This window comes from Theropithecus gelada, chromosome 10 (genome assembly GCF_003255815.1).
Source record: "Theropithecus gelada isolate Dixy chromosome 10, Tgel_1.0, whole genome shotgun sequence".
NCBI classification, from domain to species: domain Eukaryota; kingdom Metazoa; phylum Chordata; class Mammalia; order Primates; family Cercopithecidae; genus Theropithecus; species Theropithecus gelada.
Window position 1 is genome coordinate 89,807,675 of NC_037678.1, and position 15,149 is coordinate 89,822,823.

The 15,149-nt window shown below is 44.0% G+C and overlaps 1 protein-coding gene across 1 annotated transcript in view; it reads right to left on the reverse strand.

The window, feature by feature from the left end:
- DZANK1 (double zinc ribbon and ankyrin repeat domains 1) overlaps positions 1 to 15,149 on the reverse strand; it is a 97,883-nt gene that overhangs the window by 2,717 nt on the left and 80,017 nt on the right. Inside the window, exons 14-19 of the mRNA XM_025399641.1 lie at positions 12,075 to 12,178; positions 10,026 to 10,100; positions 7,863 to 7,959; positions 7,319 to 7,419; positions 3,963 to 4,043; positions 3,318 to 3,445 (exon numbers count right to left, since the gene is read on the reverse strand). Coding sequence (XP_025255426.1) covers positions 3,318 to 3,445; positions 3,963 to 4,043; positions 7,319 to 7,419; positions 7,863 to 7,959; positions 10,026 to 10,100; positions 12,075 to 12,178 — 586 coding nt within the window. The remainder of the gene's footprint in view (positions 1 to 3,317; positions 3,446 to 3,962; positions 4,044 to 7,318; positions 7,420 to 7,862; positions 7,960 to 10,025; positions 10,101 to 12,074; positions 12,179 to 15,149) is intronic.

The following is a 15,149-nucleotide window of genomic DNA, read 5'->3' on the forward strand; positions in this document are numbered from 1 at the left end:
AAGGCTCATAGACATCTGAGAAAATCCTGCAGAATCAAAGAGAAAACCAAGATACACAAACACGAGGAATTTAAAACAAGACAAAAATCTAACTGGTATCTGCAGAATGATTCAAGACAATGTTGCACAAAAATATGAAACTATGAGAAAGAAACAATCAGAGAACAAAAGTAGCTCCTAGAAAGAATAAATGCGATTATTGAAATAACAATTATTCAATAGGAAGAATGGACAACAAAGTTAGGAAAATCTCTCGAAAGATGGAAGAGAAAAAGATAGATGAAACTACGGAAAAACACAAAAGAAAGACAGACATAGGGAATCAATTCAAGTAGTCCACCATCCAACTAACAGTTCTAGAAAGAGAATAGAAAAATGGAGGGGAGAAAATGCCCAAGAGATAATAGAACAAACTTTTCCTAACCTAAAGAAAGATAAGACTTTTTAAATTGAAAAGGCCAACTGGGTGAATCAAAAACAGCACATCTAAAAATACCCTTGTGAAATTTCAGAACATCAAGGATAAATGCTTTCAGAAAGAACAAACTGGTCACAAATGAAGAATTTGCCATTGAATGTTCATGGGCTATGCTGTGTGCTAGTGTGTTAGTCCATTTTCACACTGCTGATAAAGACATACCCAAGACTGGGCAGTTCACAAAAAAAGAGGTTTAACTGGAATTAGTCTGGAAAAGACTCCATTTCCTCCCTATCTTTCATTCTTTCTTCCTCAATGGTGGCATAGAGCTTAACTGTCTGTCACTTCACCCCTACGGTTCCTTGGGCCTTTATAATGCATTTACCATTTGAACTGGGATATATTCATAGGGTTACCACATCTCCTATGTAGACTTATGATCTTCTTTCTTTACAATTCTCTCCAAATTGAGAGCAGAGGATTCATTCTATGTATTGCATGGGGGGTTTGCTGGTGGTTAGATTTCCTGTGCTGGCTATTTGCTGTGGATCCACAGTTCAGTTTTGGAAAATGCTGAATGGTGACTCTGCCATGGAATTTGTACTTTAAAGAAACTTTACTATTAATATACAAACAATTCAAACTATTTACTCAAATCTAAGTATCATGGTAGATTAATGTACATTCTCTCCTTAAATTACCTAATGGAATAAGTGTCCACAGCCGAACCTCTAAGAAGTAGACTGATGCTTGCATCTTCCTCACCTGGCTACTGGGGCAGAGCCAGGGGACGGCACGTTTGGAATCGCCAGTGCAGTGAGGAAGGGCAGCTCTTGTCCAAAAGCAAACAGCATTTCTCTGGGCTTCTCACCTAGTGAGATCTTGAATCTGTGTTTCTGAAATGTGCTAGTAAGAGGAATGAGCTTTGGTGGAGGATGTGAATTTCTCCTAGCCATTCCCTTGCGTTGAATATGATTTCATTCTGGTAGGAATGATACAAACATGGAACAAGGAAATGAGGAAAGAGCTTTCTGCCACCTGCCAAGCTACTTAATGGAAGTTATCTGGTGGATAGACCACTTAGGCTCCGCTAGCCAAACATGCTCGGATGGGAGAGAGCATTTTAATGGTTTGCCAAGGAACAACTCTCTGAACCTCTTTTACGGTAAAACCAGATCTCTGGATGATTTATGCCTAAAAGCAATAGGATGGATGGAATTTCGAGGTCATGTTCCTGGGTCTACAGAGGTCCAGCTCCAGGCCCAAACTCTTGGAACTAACAGATACAAACCAGACTTGGCAGAATGTGGCTGTCAGTGGGAAATGCTACTTTCCTCTACTGGCATGCACTGGAAAGGAAGAAGAGATCCCTGTGCCATATTTAAGAGAGGGCCAACCCTCTAGCTTTCCTCCCCACAACCATGTGAGCTACATACTGGCCACAGTCACCATGATCCTGCAGGGGGGTGACAAAGGCTACTACACACCATTCAGATAGACAGGTGTAACCGCAGCGTCAGACTTTACAGACATGCGATGAGATCACATGTGGATAAATGCCAATTTGTAGAATGGTGATGAAGCAAACATGGAAGCTGAGGCATAGCAAAATAAAAAGGCAATCTGTTCAATGCCCAGGGCACTTTCCTCCTCTTAGCTGGACTCTTCATAAAGCCAGGACTCATGCAGCTTACACTTCAATTCAAAATGTGCTCAAGTAATTTCTGTATCAACCACAAACATACTTAAATGCTATTAAAAAAGCTTTTCTGAATTATAAAAATATAAAATATGCCTTAACACAAAACAAGGTAGTACCATTTTATTAATAATGACAATAATACAACAGTGTAGGATAAACAAAGAAGTTGACACAGTAAACCCTAAGCAAACTTGAGAAAATAAATTCCAACCATCAAAGCTTTACACCAACACACCAAATATTCTGCTGTAAAATAAAACTAAAAAAAAGGGGTAGAAACTATTAAAATGCAGACATTAGTAAAATGCATATAGAAAAATTAACAGCATTATATTTTGAACACTAACACTAGAGACAATTCTGAAACAGAATAACAAGCAAAGCTACTGAAATTTTGGCCTCTGTGGTGGCACGAAGTACACAGCAGAATGTTCCACTGACACGGACCTTGACCTTGCCTTAGTAAGACCTCAGGAGGCAGGAGTGCTAGATGCCTGTGATGTCCCTAGAAGACTTACATCAACAACATGGTCGGCAAGATACGAGCAGTTAACATGAATGACTCATGCTCGAGGAAATTTTCACCTCACATTTTCAAAGTAATTTTCAAGAGAACAACAGAAGCATATGGCTGGAAGAGAAGGTTATGGGACAGGAGTGGACCAAGACTAGGACAGTAAGTAACAGGACTTGGTACCTTTCTGTCTTGTATCACGGGTGGGAAAGCAAGGCAGCAGGAGACCACGTGGTGGCCTCAGATGTGCCAGTCTCCTCCACAGTGTGTGAGATCTGGAGACAACCGTATGACATTTTCTTTCCGCATTAACTTCATGGGGAATACACTGAGGTGTGTCTTCCCTTGGTGTTACCATGATTCATGATGAAAACACTGATTAACACCCCAAGGGCTAAGGATTTACTGGCACCATACAGTATAAGCTTATGAATTAACAAAATGTATTATCATTTATGAAAGCCACTAAATTAGACAACCCAATAGTCCATTTTTAAAATTTCGCTTTACCCAGTTATGGAAAACAGAAGGCGTTAAGCCTCTTATTAAAGCTGAAATAGGTTAAAATGGTTCAAGTGGCTGAAACTGAACAGGGCATGTGTGTAGACTGCTTCTGCCGCAGTGGAGCTCCAAGCAGTTAGCCTGCTGCTGCCTTAGCTCTCCTGTCAATGTGTTTCACTTACGGCCCCCACTGTTGGTCGATGTCTGCTCCTCTCTGCACGAGAACTGGAATCGCTTCGTGGTGCTTATTCATAACAGCCACGGTTATGACGGGTCGATTGTCTTCATCACAGCAGTTGGGGTCTGCTCCCTGCAGCAAATGGAAAAGGAAGAACTCGCCAAAAAACCCTGCACTCAACAGCATCCAGTCGCCACCGTATGAGGTATAACAGATGTGCTTTACAGAGCTGATGGAACGGAAGTGCTTTCAGATCAAAGGAGAGGAGAATCAGGAACCTCAAGACCAGATCTACAATTAACAGAGCTACAAAGTGACCCAGGTGACAAAACTTCTGTTCCCAGCACGGGCGGGGAGGCGGAAACCCAGGATAAAGGTAATATGGGGTCACGGGCCAGAGATTCTATCCAGCTTCATGCATGTTCTTTGGTCTCATCTGTGCTTCTCTGACTATTTTCTCTGATATAAAAACTAGCAACAGGGAACAATTAATATCAAGCTTTTGACTAGCCATTCACTGCACCCTGAGTTTTTAATCGAAGGGCAGTGTAATTTTCACAGTATTGAACAAACCTTCCATCTGAAGGAGACAGAGGTGGAATGCCAGGCTGACCTCTTCAGAGAGATCTGCTCCTTTGGCGACACTTGCCTCATCCAGCAGCTGTTCAATCACAGAGACTCTTCCTTCCCCCGTGGGTCCGACTTCCTTCAGCAGGAGTCTGTTTTCAGGCTGTAGGATTACAGAATGTGGTCATTTCCCTCGCCTCAAAATATTCACTCAAGGCAAACACTTTCTTTCCAACGTTGAATTCTAAGTCACAAGGGCAGGTGACTATGAGTGTGTGCATGAGAGTGTGTGTGTGGTCTTCAAATAGCCCACAGCACAAATATCCACATCTACTGTCAATCTTGCTGCTTCAAAACCTTGCTTCAGGCAGGGTTACCACATGGACACTGTTTTATATTAAGGACAAGGATGCCATGAGAAACCTCACAAAACCCAGAAACTCGACACTAATTTTATTATGACTAGCTCTAGGAAAAGCAATCAGGTGAGTCCTAAAATTTATTTTGCATACTTTATAAAGTGTTCAAGGTCAGTTGAAGTATGACAGTTCAGAAAATGTACTCCCCTGAGGAATGAATGAGCCAATACATTGACTTCTTTAGAAAAAAAGGCCGGGCATAGTAGCTCACGCCTGTAATCCCAGCACTTTGGGAGGCCGAGGCAGGCAGATCACTTGACGTCAGGAGTTCGAGATCAGCTTGGCCAACATGGCGAAACCCTGTCTCTACTAAAAATATAAAAATTAGCCAGGCGTGTTAGCATGCCTATAATCCCAGCTACTTGGGAGGCTGAGGCAGGAGAATCGCTTGAATCCAGGAGGCAGAGGTTTGAGTGAGCCAAGAACACACAACTGCACTTCAGCCTGGGCAACACACTGGGACTCTGACTCAAAAAACAAAACAAAACAAAACACAGAAGAAAAGCTCTCAGAAATCTCAATATCTTTTTTTTTCTTTTCTTTTTTTTTTTTTTTTCTGAGATGGAGTTTCGCTCTGTCGCCAGGCTGGAGTGCCAGTGGCATGATCTTGGCTCACTGCAACCTCCGCCTCTCAGGTTTAAGTGATTCTCCTGCCTCAGCCTCCCGAGTAGCTGGGACTACAGGCACGTGCCACCACTCCTGGCTAATTTTTTGTATTTTTAATAGAGATGGGGTTTCACCGTGTTAGCCAGGATGGTCTCGATCTCCTGACCTCATGATCCGCCCTCCTCAGCCTCCTAAAGTGCTGGGATTACAGGCGTGAGCCACTGGGCCTGGCTGAAGAACTTATCTTTTTATGTTTTTAAATGTCATATATTCATCTTTATATATAAAGAATTTCAAATGCTGGAAGACTGAAGGAAGCTGTTTAGAAAGCAAGAGACATTGTTTTTAGTATGTTGCCTCTGGACCCCGGATATGGCTGTGGGGTGGTCACAGGACCACCATTTCCATTTGTAAAGTAGAAATAAAACCTTCCCTGTCCTTGCTCCTGTGAAGCCATGGCCTTGAGGACACTGGTCAAGGCCTCTGAGCCTTTGAAGATGATGCCTGGTCCAGGCGGTGCCGCCTCCTTTCTCGCTGTCCCCATCTTACCGATGAATAGCTTGGAACCAAGTGCTCTAATCAGTAAACCCCCAGCAGGGGTCTTGGGGAGCACTTGTTTACACCCATTTCCATTCCTCATGGAAAAGTGTACTAGAATGCACTGGACTGTCAGCTTCAGGAGCTGTGAGGGTTTACGTCTTTTGTTCAGGTTTTATTTTCAACACGTACAGCAGTGCCTGGTACATGTGTGCTCAAAAATCATCACTGAATGAGTGAACAAAAGTTACAGCTTCTGATACGTATCCCCTAAATGCAAATGAGAAAAAAAAAGGCATACACAGTGGGAGATTCAGGTTATACACAGAGTAAATAGGTAGAGTCTCCCAAATTGTAAGCTGTTCAGTTTATGGAACTCTATGCTTCTTTTATACTCATTAACAATATTTCAAACTGGGAGAAGGTGGTGAGTACAAGAAGTCCTAAACATTAAAAGGTAAAACAATTCTAACGTATTCTTTCCAAATTTACTGGTGTTTGTTACATACAAAGCATGTGGTGTGAAAAAAAAAATAAGATAAAGAACAGAGTCCCCACCCCCAGAGGAATCAGGATGCAAGCTGGGGAGCTGGTGCCTGCACTGACAAGGCCCCATTGAGGGCCCGGCCTTGGAACCACACATGGAGGGAAGCACCCAGCATCATGCAAGTGTCTAGCTCGGACCTGGGCCCGGGCCTTGGGGCTTGCTGCTAATCACATCTGTTCTTTGCATTGCAGTCAAAGAGGACCAATTAAAAGGCAAGGTTGGGGATGGAGCAGGTGGCATCCACTGCTCTTTTCTCCAAAGCCCCTTTTAGAATTATTCTTGGCATATATTTTTAAAACACAAAACTCTAAAAGATATGGGAAACTCTGAAAGGGTACTGACCATCGGTGACTTGGTAATTTTGAGAAATTCCAAGAAGACTGAAAGTAGATGAAATCTGACTGACAGGGAAACCAAACCAAAACAAACAAACAAAAATCCAGCTGAAGACACCAGAGGTAGGAGTGTTTTCTCTCCAGGGGAGCCCTGCAAAAGCTTAAATTAATCAATATAGAGGTTAGGTGTTGGGTGCAGCCTGAATGCATGAGTAGATTACTAAGGGCTCTAAGGTGAATAGCTGAGATCTCTGGTGCCTTACCCCTTCTCCCCCATGTAAGAAGGGCAGGAGGCTTGTGGTCTTTGCCCTGATAACTATTTTGCAGAAAGTATAAGATTTGCCCAACAAAGGATTCTATTTGGTGCAATGGGGCCCAAGAAGGGAGAAGGGCAGAGCCTAGACCTCCATGACGGACATCGGGGAGGGTGTAGAGGGAAAGGAAAAAAGCTTCATCACAAACTGAAACCTGTGAGAATGCTTCACACCACCAACACCCTCACCACCAGAGGAGGACCTTTTCCACCAGCAACATAGAGGATCTGAAGGCTTTCTCCTGCTCCCTGCCCACACACCCTCCAGGGACGTCTGTCCACAACATGCCCATCCACTCGCACAGGGACTTCAGGGCCCATCCTCATGCTGGGCACCATGCCAGCATCTGCACTACGCAACTAGTCTTCATTTGTCAAATGACCAGATAACCAAGGATCTGTATCTGAGGCAAACCAAAGACAAGAAAGAGAAAGATAGGCAGACAGAACTGACCCCAGAGGAAACACAGAGATGATTCAGGGAACTGATGGGAACTTTGAAATAACTCTAATTCATAATCTTGAGCTATTTTAAAGAAGTCTACCTCTACAAAATAGAAGCCCTTATTAAAAAAAAGGAACAGGAAATGAGAAAGTATTCTTCCATTTTAAAAAAGTCAAATAAAACCTGAAAATCACAGACTGAAGACAATATCCATAAGGACCAAAAAAGACACTTACTAAAAGCTGCTCCTTCTTTTCTTGAAAAGCTTTGGTCTTGAAATTCCTTATCCTTTTGATTTTTTCAATAGTATCTGAGGTGCTCTGGCTGTAGTCACTCACTGAAATGACACAGTTGGGGAAAAAAATGATGCCCCTCCCCCAACTCCCCACACAAAGAATTATTTCTTACTCCCATGTCCCTCAAAAGTCAGAGGACAAAATGGCTTTCATAGAAATTTCTATTTGATGAAACCTGGCGGGAGAGACTCCTGGAGCCACTCCCCTGTCCAGGAACCAGAGGAAGGGTGGGAAGGAGAGGAAAAGAAGGGACTTCAGTTTTTAGGTCCAAAAGTGCACCCCACAAATGAATTTCCCCAAGCCCTGTAAAGGAATTCAAAGGTCTCACCTCTGACTTCGGAGAAGCCAGAGAAATAAAATGACTGGAACATAGTTGCAAGATCTGTGACTGGGCTGTCAAACTCTTAGCAATGCTCTGCTATCCCCGCCAAGTCCATGTGTTCCTGGTTAGTTGTTTTAAAATTGCCAGAAGGGAATAACTCACCCCAGCTGGACCTGCTGCCGCACAGCCCCCCATCACCCTCGGCAGCACTGCTCAGAAGGTGGTCGCTGAAATTCACCGCCTTGTTCAGGTAGAGGTTCTGGCCAATGAAAACATTCAAACACCAGGAATGATGAGGCTGCTGTGTCCCACTAGAAAGAAGGATCTCTCTGCTAACCTGCTCCTCCTCATTAAGGACAGCTCTACCTACCCAGACAGTCCAGCCTGAGACCTGGGTGTCCTTCCTGACTCCTCCTTACACCCCGGGATGCTTTGTCCATTCTGCTGCTTACCCAGCGGCTCAGTCTGGCCCCTCCTCCTCTCCCTCACTGCAGCCCTGGCCCCCTCAGCTCACACTGGGACCATCACAATAGCCTCTCCACAGGGGTCTGCCAGCCTCCCTGCATGTGGCTATCCCAGTCACCTTTTATACCCTTTACAAGTGATTGTGTCAATTCTCTGCTTAAAGTCCTTCAGTGTCTTGGAATTAGGGTGTCATGATGAAGGTCCCAGGCTGCCAAGTGTGAATCCTGGGTCTGCCACTTACTAACTTAGTGCCCTTGGAAGAAGCAGGTTGCTTAACTTCTCTGAGCCTCAGTTTCCTCACCTGGAAAGTGGAAATACTATGAGCTACCTCAATGGCATGCTGTAAAAGCAAAATGTGGTAAAAGGGGCATCTATATAATGAGGCCAGACACAGAAGTCTGTGTGCACCCAGACTATTCCCCCTGCACCCTCAAGTGGCTGCCTGCTCTTGTCCCAGGCAATAGTCTGCTACTTCCTGAACACTAGAACACACAGCCTAAGAAAAGATTTATTAAACCTAAGAATCAGGTGCAGTGGCTCATGCCTATAATCCCAGCACTTTGGGAGGCTGAGACAGGTGGATCACTTGAGGCCAGGAGTTCGAGACCAGCGTGGCCAACATGGTGAAACCCCATCTCTACTAAAAATACAAAACTTAGCTGGGTGTGGTGGCGTGAACCTGTAAGCCCAGCTACACAGGCAGCTGAGGAACAAGAATTGCTTGAACCCAGCAGGTGGAGGTTGCAGTGAGCCAAGATTGTGCCACTGCACTCCAGCCTGGTTGACAGAGCAAGAATTTGTCTCAAAAAAAAAAAAAAGAAGAAAAAAAAATCACCTGGGAACAGTTATTCCAATTCTGGTGGCCCACCCCGTTCCCACTAGCTGGCCAGGTTACTCACCCCAGCTGTTGTGTGGCTGCTAAGCGTTCACCGCTGGACCTCCTTCTCCAGCAAACTGCCCTCAGGAGGTGGATGCTGCCTTGCCCTAGAGGTTATGCTCCCTCTCCTCCGTGACTCAACTGGGGGCAACTTTGTGGTGTAATTAATCCTCCAGAGGTTCCCTTGGATCAGGCTAAAGCTCAGCTTTGCTTTTGTCTACCCGCTCATTCAGCCCCTTCCCCTGCCTTGACCTGCTTTTCTCACTTCCCTTCCCCTGAAGTTCCTCTCTGACCCAAGCTCTGCTCTAGCCACACAATTAAAAACAGCAGTTAGTGCTTTATTTGGTTTCAAAGCACATTCATGTGCATTAGCCCATTAGATACTCGCAGCCTCCCTGTGAGTTAGACAGGGCCCATGTTTCTATCCCAATTTCAGCAACACCATCAGCACCTTGCCAGGGCCTAATAAATGTTAATTTCCCTCCTTTTCCTTGGTTTCTTAATGGATTGATTAATTATTCTGACTTCTTGTCCAATGAAACTAAAGCTGCTAATGTCAATCAATTAATGTTCGAAACACACTTACAGGCTCTGTGGCAATGCCTCAGTCACCATATAAAAGGGAAGATCAAGGACACATGGCCACAAAGTTTGGTTTATTTTATAGAAGAAAGTATGTCAAAGTGCATATCAGCAAATATTTTTGTTAGTCTTTCCCCAAATCAATTGTATCACAGACATGTCATCAGACTTCAGTGAGTCTGAATAAGCCTGAGAACTACAGAACAACTCTATCTTTATGTGTCTGTCTGAGGTTTAACTTGTTTATCCAATTCTATGAAATTGCTTGCCTCTAGTAGCATTTCATAATATTTGAAACTTTTCCTTTCTATGGATTACACAGAAGCATTTCTATAAATTATAAGTCTCAATTTACTACATCAGTCAATTCTCAAATGAATAACTTCTGGAGGCTTACTCACCTTGTTTGAGACTTGACTATAATTCAGTCTGATGCTAACTTCACAACCATCTTCGTGGACAGTAGCAGAGATAAGCTTTTAAAAGAGTTGTAGAGAGAATTCGTAACTGTGAATGTAGGACTCACTGCCTTAAGTAACAGCATAGAAATTCTGAGATGTTAAACTCTAAATTTAACCAAATATTTAAATAACACAAAAGAAAGTAAAAAGAAAAACAGAGCAACAAAAACTAGATGAGATAAATAGAAAACAAAGAAGAAAATGGCGATCTAAATCCAACCATATCTAAATTCTACTAATTATAAATAAGCTAAATAATTAAAGAGACTGCCAAACTGAATAAAAAGGCAAGATCCAAATCTATACATACACTCTTCAAGAGATGAACTTTAATCAAACCACATGACTAGATGTCATCACCTTGGAAAATGTATCCTGGTAGGGGGTGGGGACAGGGCTTGGCAATTAAGGGACAAGTATCACAGTTGAGCAGCTTTCTCTGTAAGTAGCAATAGGAATTTAGATTCAGCCAAGGGGCAAGAAATGTTTTCATGAAGGGTCAGATAGTAAATATTTTAGGTCTTGTGGACCATATGTTCTGTATCATGAATACTTTACTGTCATAGCACAAAGCAGCCACATAAGTAAAGGAATGGGTGCAGCTGTGATCCAATAAAATTTTATTTATAAAACTGGGCAGTGGGCCAGATTTGTCCCAACCGCCATAGTTTGCAGATCTCTGGATTAGGCTGAAGAATTCATAAACTACCAAAATAGATTATCAAAGGAAATTGGGCAATACTTGAAAATGAGATCATCTCGATATTGGCCTATTTGGCAGCAGAAGAGTGCACAGTCTATTTCATAAAGTTCCTTCTAGTCTTGCGACAGAGGAAAGGTCTTCTCATAGAGCTGTCTTTTTCTAATGGCAATGTAATATCAAAGAAAGGACATGGGACTCTGGCAGGGGTCTGACAGATCTGCTTCAAATCTTGAACCCCATGAGACCCAGCAGCGTAGTCCTGGGCAGGTCACCAAACCTCTCTGAGCTTCAATATTCCTGGGTGTCAAATAAGGCTTCTTCTGATTATCAACTGTGGTGTGAAAAACCACCCCAAACTTAGTGGCATTAAACCACCACCACTTTATTATGCTATGGATTCAGAGAGGGCACAGCAGAGTGCTCCACATGTCTGAGGCCTCAGCTAGAAGAGTCAAATGGCTAGAGGTGGTTGGATGTTTGGGGGTTGGAATCATCTAGAGTCTGGTCACTCATGTGGTTCATGAGCAGAGATGACTCGAGGACTGGGTTCAGCTGGCGCACCTACATGTGGCCACTCCATGTTGCTTGGGCTTCTCATAGCAGGGTGGCTGAGCTCCAAGAAGGAGTGTTGGAAGTGAGTGTGCCAAGCAAGAGAAAGCCACATGACCTTCTGTGGCCAAGCCCTGTGAGTCTCATGGCATCACTTCCACCATAGTCCGTTAGTTAAACAGTCACAGACCCGCCCAGATTCAAGGTGAGGGGACACAGATTCTACCATTTGAGGGGAAGACAGTCAAGAAATTTGTGGTTATTTTTTTAAAAAGTGATCACAAAGGTAATACTCCTGTCTTGCAGGTTTGCTGTGAAGATGAGAATGATGAATACAATGCTGATGCTGGGTGCACTGTAAAATGGCAGCTGTTATGTTACTATGGCTATATATTAACAGTGCATGATTTAAGTGCACAATCTGGCTGGATTTAATTGTTCTAGGACCTTTCATTCTGACTCTTAGAATTTCCAGTGTGGCGTCTGAGCACGAGATGTTCAGAATCTGTTGTCTTAGGTCTTAGGTCAGACGTCCCAGAAGCAGACTCTGAGACAATCTTCGTGTGCAAATGATTTATTAGAGCAGAGTTCACAAGGCAGAAGAGTAAGAACGTGTAGAAAGCAGAACAGGAAAGGGAAAGGAGCCAGGCAAGATGCAGTTTTAGGAGAAGTCCATGGAGGGTTCCTTCAGCCTGATCCCATAGACACGTGTGGAGTAGAAATTTCATCTCACCCACCTTTCCCATCCTGGGTTCTGCAATCAAGGCCCGGAATTCAGGGTTGTTCTGAGCATAACACCTGAGGTGAGCAGAGATGTGATCCAGCTGTCTTCTCCAGTACCCTAAGAAAGAAGAGAAACCCGGCCATCTGGATGATTCTCCTGAGGCTAAGAAAGAAAAATGCTAGCATGGAACGTATGGTCTCAGAGAGGTTGATTTCCTTTGTCAAACTTTGTGATGGACTCTCCTTAGTAAACCTCAACTATGTCCTGGAACAAGTTCCATTTTCCCCCATAACTGTTTGCTACATGTGATTAATCACAGACTATTATAGAATCTCAAAAGAGGCCGGGCGTGGTGGCTCACGCTTGTAATCCAACACTTTGGGAGGCTGAGGCAGGTGGATCACTTGAGGTCAAAAGTTCGAGACCAGCCTGGCCAACATGGTGAAACCCTGCCCCTACTAATAATACAAAAATTAGCTGAGCATGGTGGCATGCGCACCTGTAGCCCCAGCTACTCAGGAGGCTGAGTCAGGAGAATCACTTGAATCTGGGAGGCGGACGTTGCAATGAGGTGAGATTGCACCACTGTACTCCAGCCTGGGCAACAGAGCAAGACTACATCTCAAAAAAAAAAAAAAAAAAAATCTCAAAAGAACTTATTTTGATTGCCACACATGGGGTCTTTTCTTTTTCTATGATTCTATCCCACCTATAATAACTTACCTAATATTTTATTTTATTTATTTTGAGATGGGATCTCACTCTGTTGCCCAGGCTAGAGTATGGTGGTGTGATCATGGCTTACCACAGCTTTGACCTCCCTGGGCTCAGATGATCCTCCCACCTCAGCTGCCCAAGTAGCTGGGAATTCAAGCATGCGCCACAACACCTGGCTACTATTTGTATTTTTTATAGAGATGGAGTTTCACCACATTGCCCAGGCTGGTCACAAACTCCTAGGCTCAAGTGATCTGCTTGCCTCAGCCTCCCAAAGTGCTAGGATTATAGGTGTGAGCCACAGCACCAAGCCCTTACACAATATTTTAAATGTACCATTTGGTGCTTGCCAAACGTGTACACCCCAATCAATATATAAAACATTTCCATCACTCTAAAAAGTTCTCTTAGGCCCCTTTCCAGTTTGCATAGGGTTTAAGACACATTTGAATTAGTTGCCACCATTTAAAACTTGACAGATTTCATGTCAGTATGATGCCTGGTTTCTCATATGCAGGCGGAAGATGCAGGGGTGTTGGGCTCACCTTCCCACACAGGCTGACCACCTGAGGCCAAGGAACAGCTGGCTGCTTTGGACAGGGCACAGGCTCTCCAGCCGGCCACAGCCCCTGCTGTGCCCTGTGGCCACTTGACTCTGCAAACCCACATCAGATCCCATCTACCAAATAAAGACACTAAGCTGAAAGCAATCAGAGGGATTTTCCAAGGTCATGCAGCACAGTTCAGTGGAAAGAGCACATAATTTGGAGTTCAGACAAGCCTGCGTTTAAATCCTAAATCTACCATTTATTAGCTTAGTGATGTTGAGCCAGACACTTAAATCTCCCTAAGCCTTAACTTTTCTTACCTAATAAAATGGAACTAATACCCCCTACCTCATGTGTTATTGTGACATTAAACAAGAGAACCTAAGTGTTCTTAGTTGTGTTCCCCTGAAAGCAGAACCTGAGATAAAGACTTAGGACAGGTGGTTTCTTTGCAAGGTGACCGTGGGACATGCAAGTGATGGAGTATAAAGAGCAAGACAGGGAAGGGAAGGAAGAACGAATGTGTTAAAAACTGGTTAATACCTTGGGCAACTGGGGCCCAATCTTGCTGGGGATATGAGGGACCATGGAGAACATGTCTCACAGTTGTCCGCTGAAGGACAGAGAAGCTAGGGGATCTGCTCCCTGGTTCCTTTGCCCATGAGTGAGGGCAGCCCAAGTAATGTTAACCCCCAGTGCCTCAGGGTTGCACCTGTGTGCGGATAGGCAGCCTTCTCCTGTTCTGAAGCTGGAGGCAGCAAAGTCAAGAGACATACAACTATTTAAATAAAACAGCAAGAGAGAGAATGGGGCACAATTGATGAGGCATGCTAGCAACAATGGGTGAAACCATCCATCACAGCTGCACTGAGAACAGGCAGGCTGAGATCTGGCTTGGGGCATCTGGAGAGTCCACTATGAGTAACTGAGACAACACTAGAGATCATACTGAGCCTAGTGCACTGTTTGACACAAAGTAGCCATTTATCCCACAAATATTTACTGGGCACCTACCATTGGTCATGTACTATTCTAGGGCTAGGATACAGAAGTGAACAGAGTTCTTGCCCTCAAGGAGCTTACATTCTTAGTGGACACAGATAATATGAAAATAAATACGTATGTAGGAGTATGTTAAAAATGAGGTTCTGACTGAGAAGCTACAATACCATAGATCCATATTTCTTTTTTTTTTTTCAGACGGAGTCTTGCTCTTGTTGCCCAGGCTAGAGTGCAGTAGCATGATCTCAGCTCACTACAACCTCCACCTCCCAGGTTCAAGCCATTCTCCTGCCTCAGCCTCCTGAGTAGCTGGGATTACAGGCACCCACCACCACACTTGGCTAATTTTTGTACTTTTAGTAGAGACGGGGTTTTGCTATGTTGGCCAGGCTGGTCTCGAACTCCTGACCTCAGGTGATCTGCCTGCCTCAGCCTCCCAAAGTGTTCTGATTACAGGCACGAGCCACCGCGCCTGGCCTAGGTGTATATTTCTAAAAACCAATCATAACTCTCAAAAAAGCACTGAGCAAGGACCTTGTGAGGAAGTCCTTTGGAAAGGGTCATTGTAAGACTGTGAGTCCCCATGGGGAGGTGAGATCTGTGCCCTTCCAGCTCAGGCTGAACGAGGGGATTTGAAGGGACTAGCTTCTGCCACAGGAAACTGAAAACCTGTTTTTATTATCCACTGCTACTAAACAAAACACCCCAGAACTTAGTGGTTTAAAACATCAACCACTTTACTGCCCATACTTCTGTGGGTCAAGAATATGGTCAGTGCTCTGCAGGGATGGTTCATCTCTGCTCCACATGGTGTCAGTTGA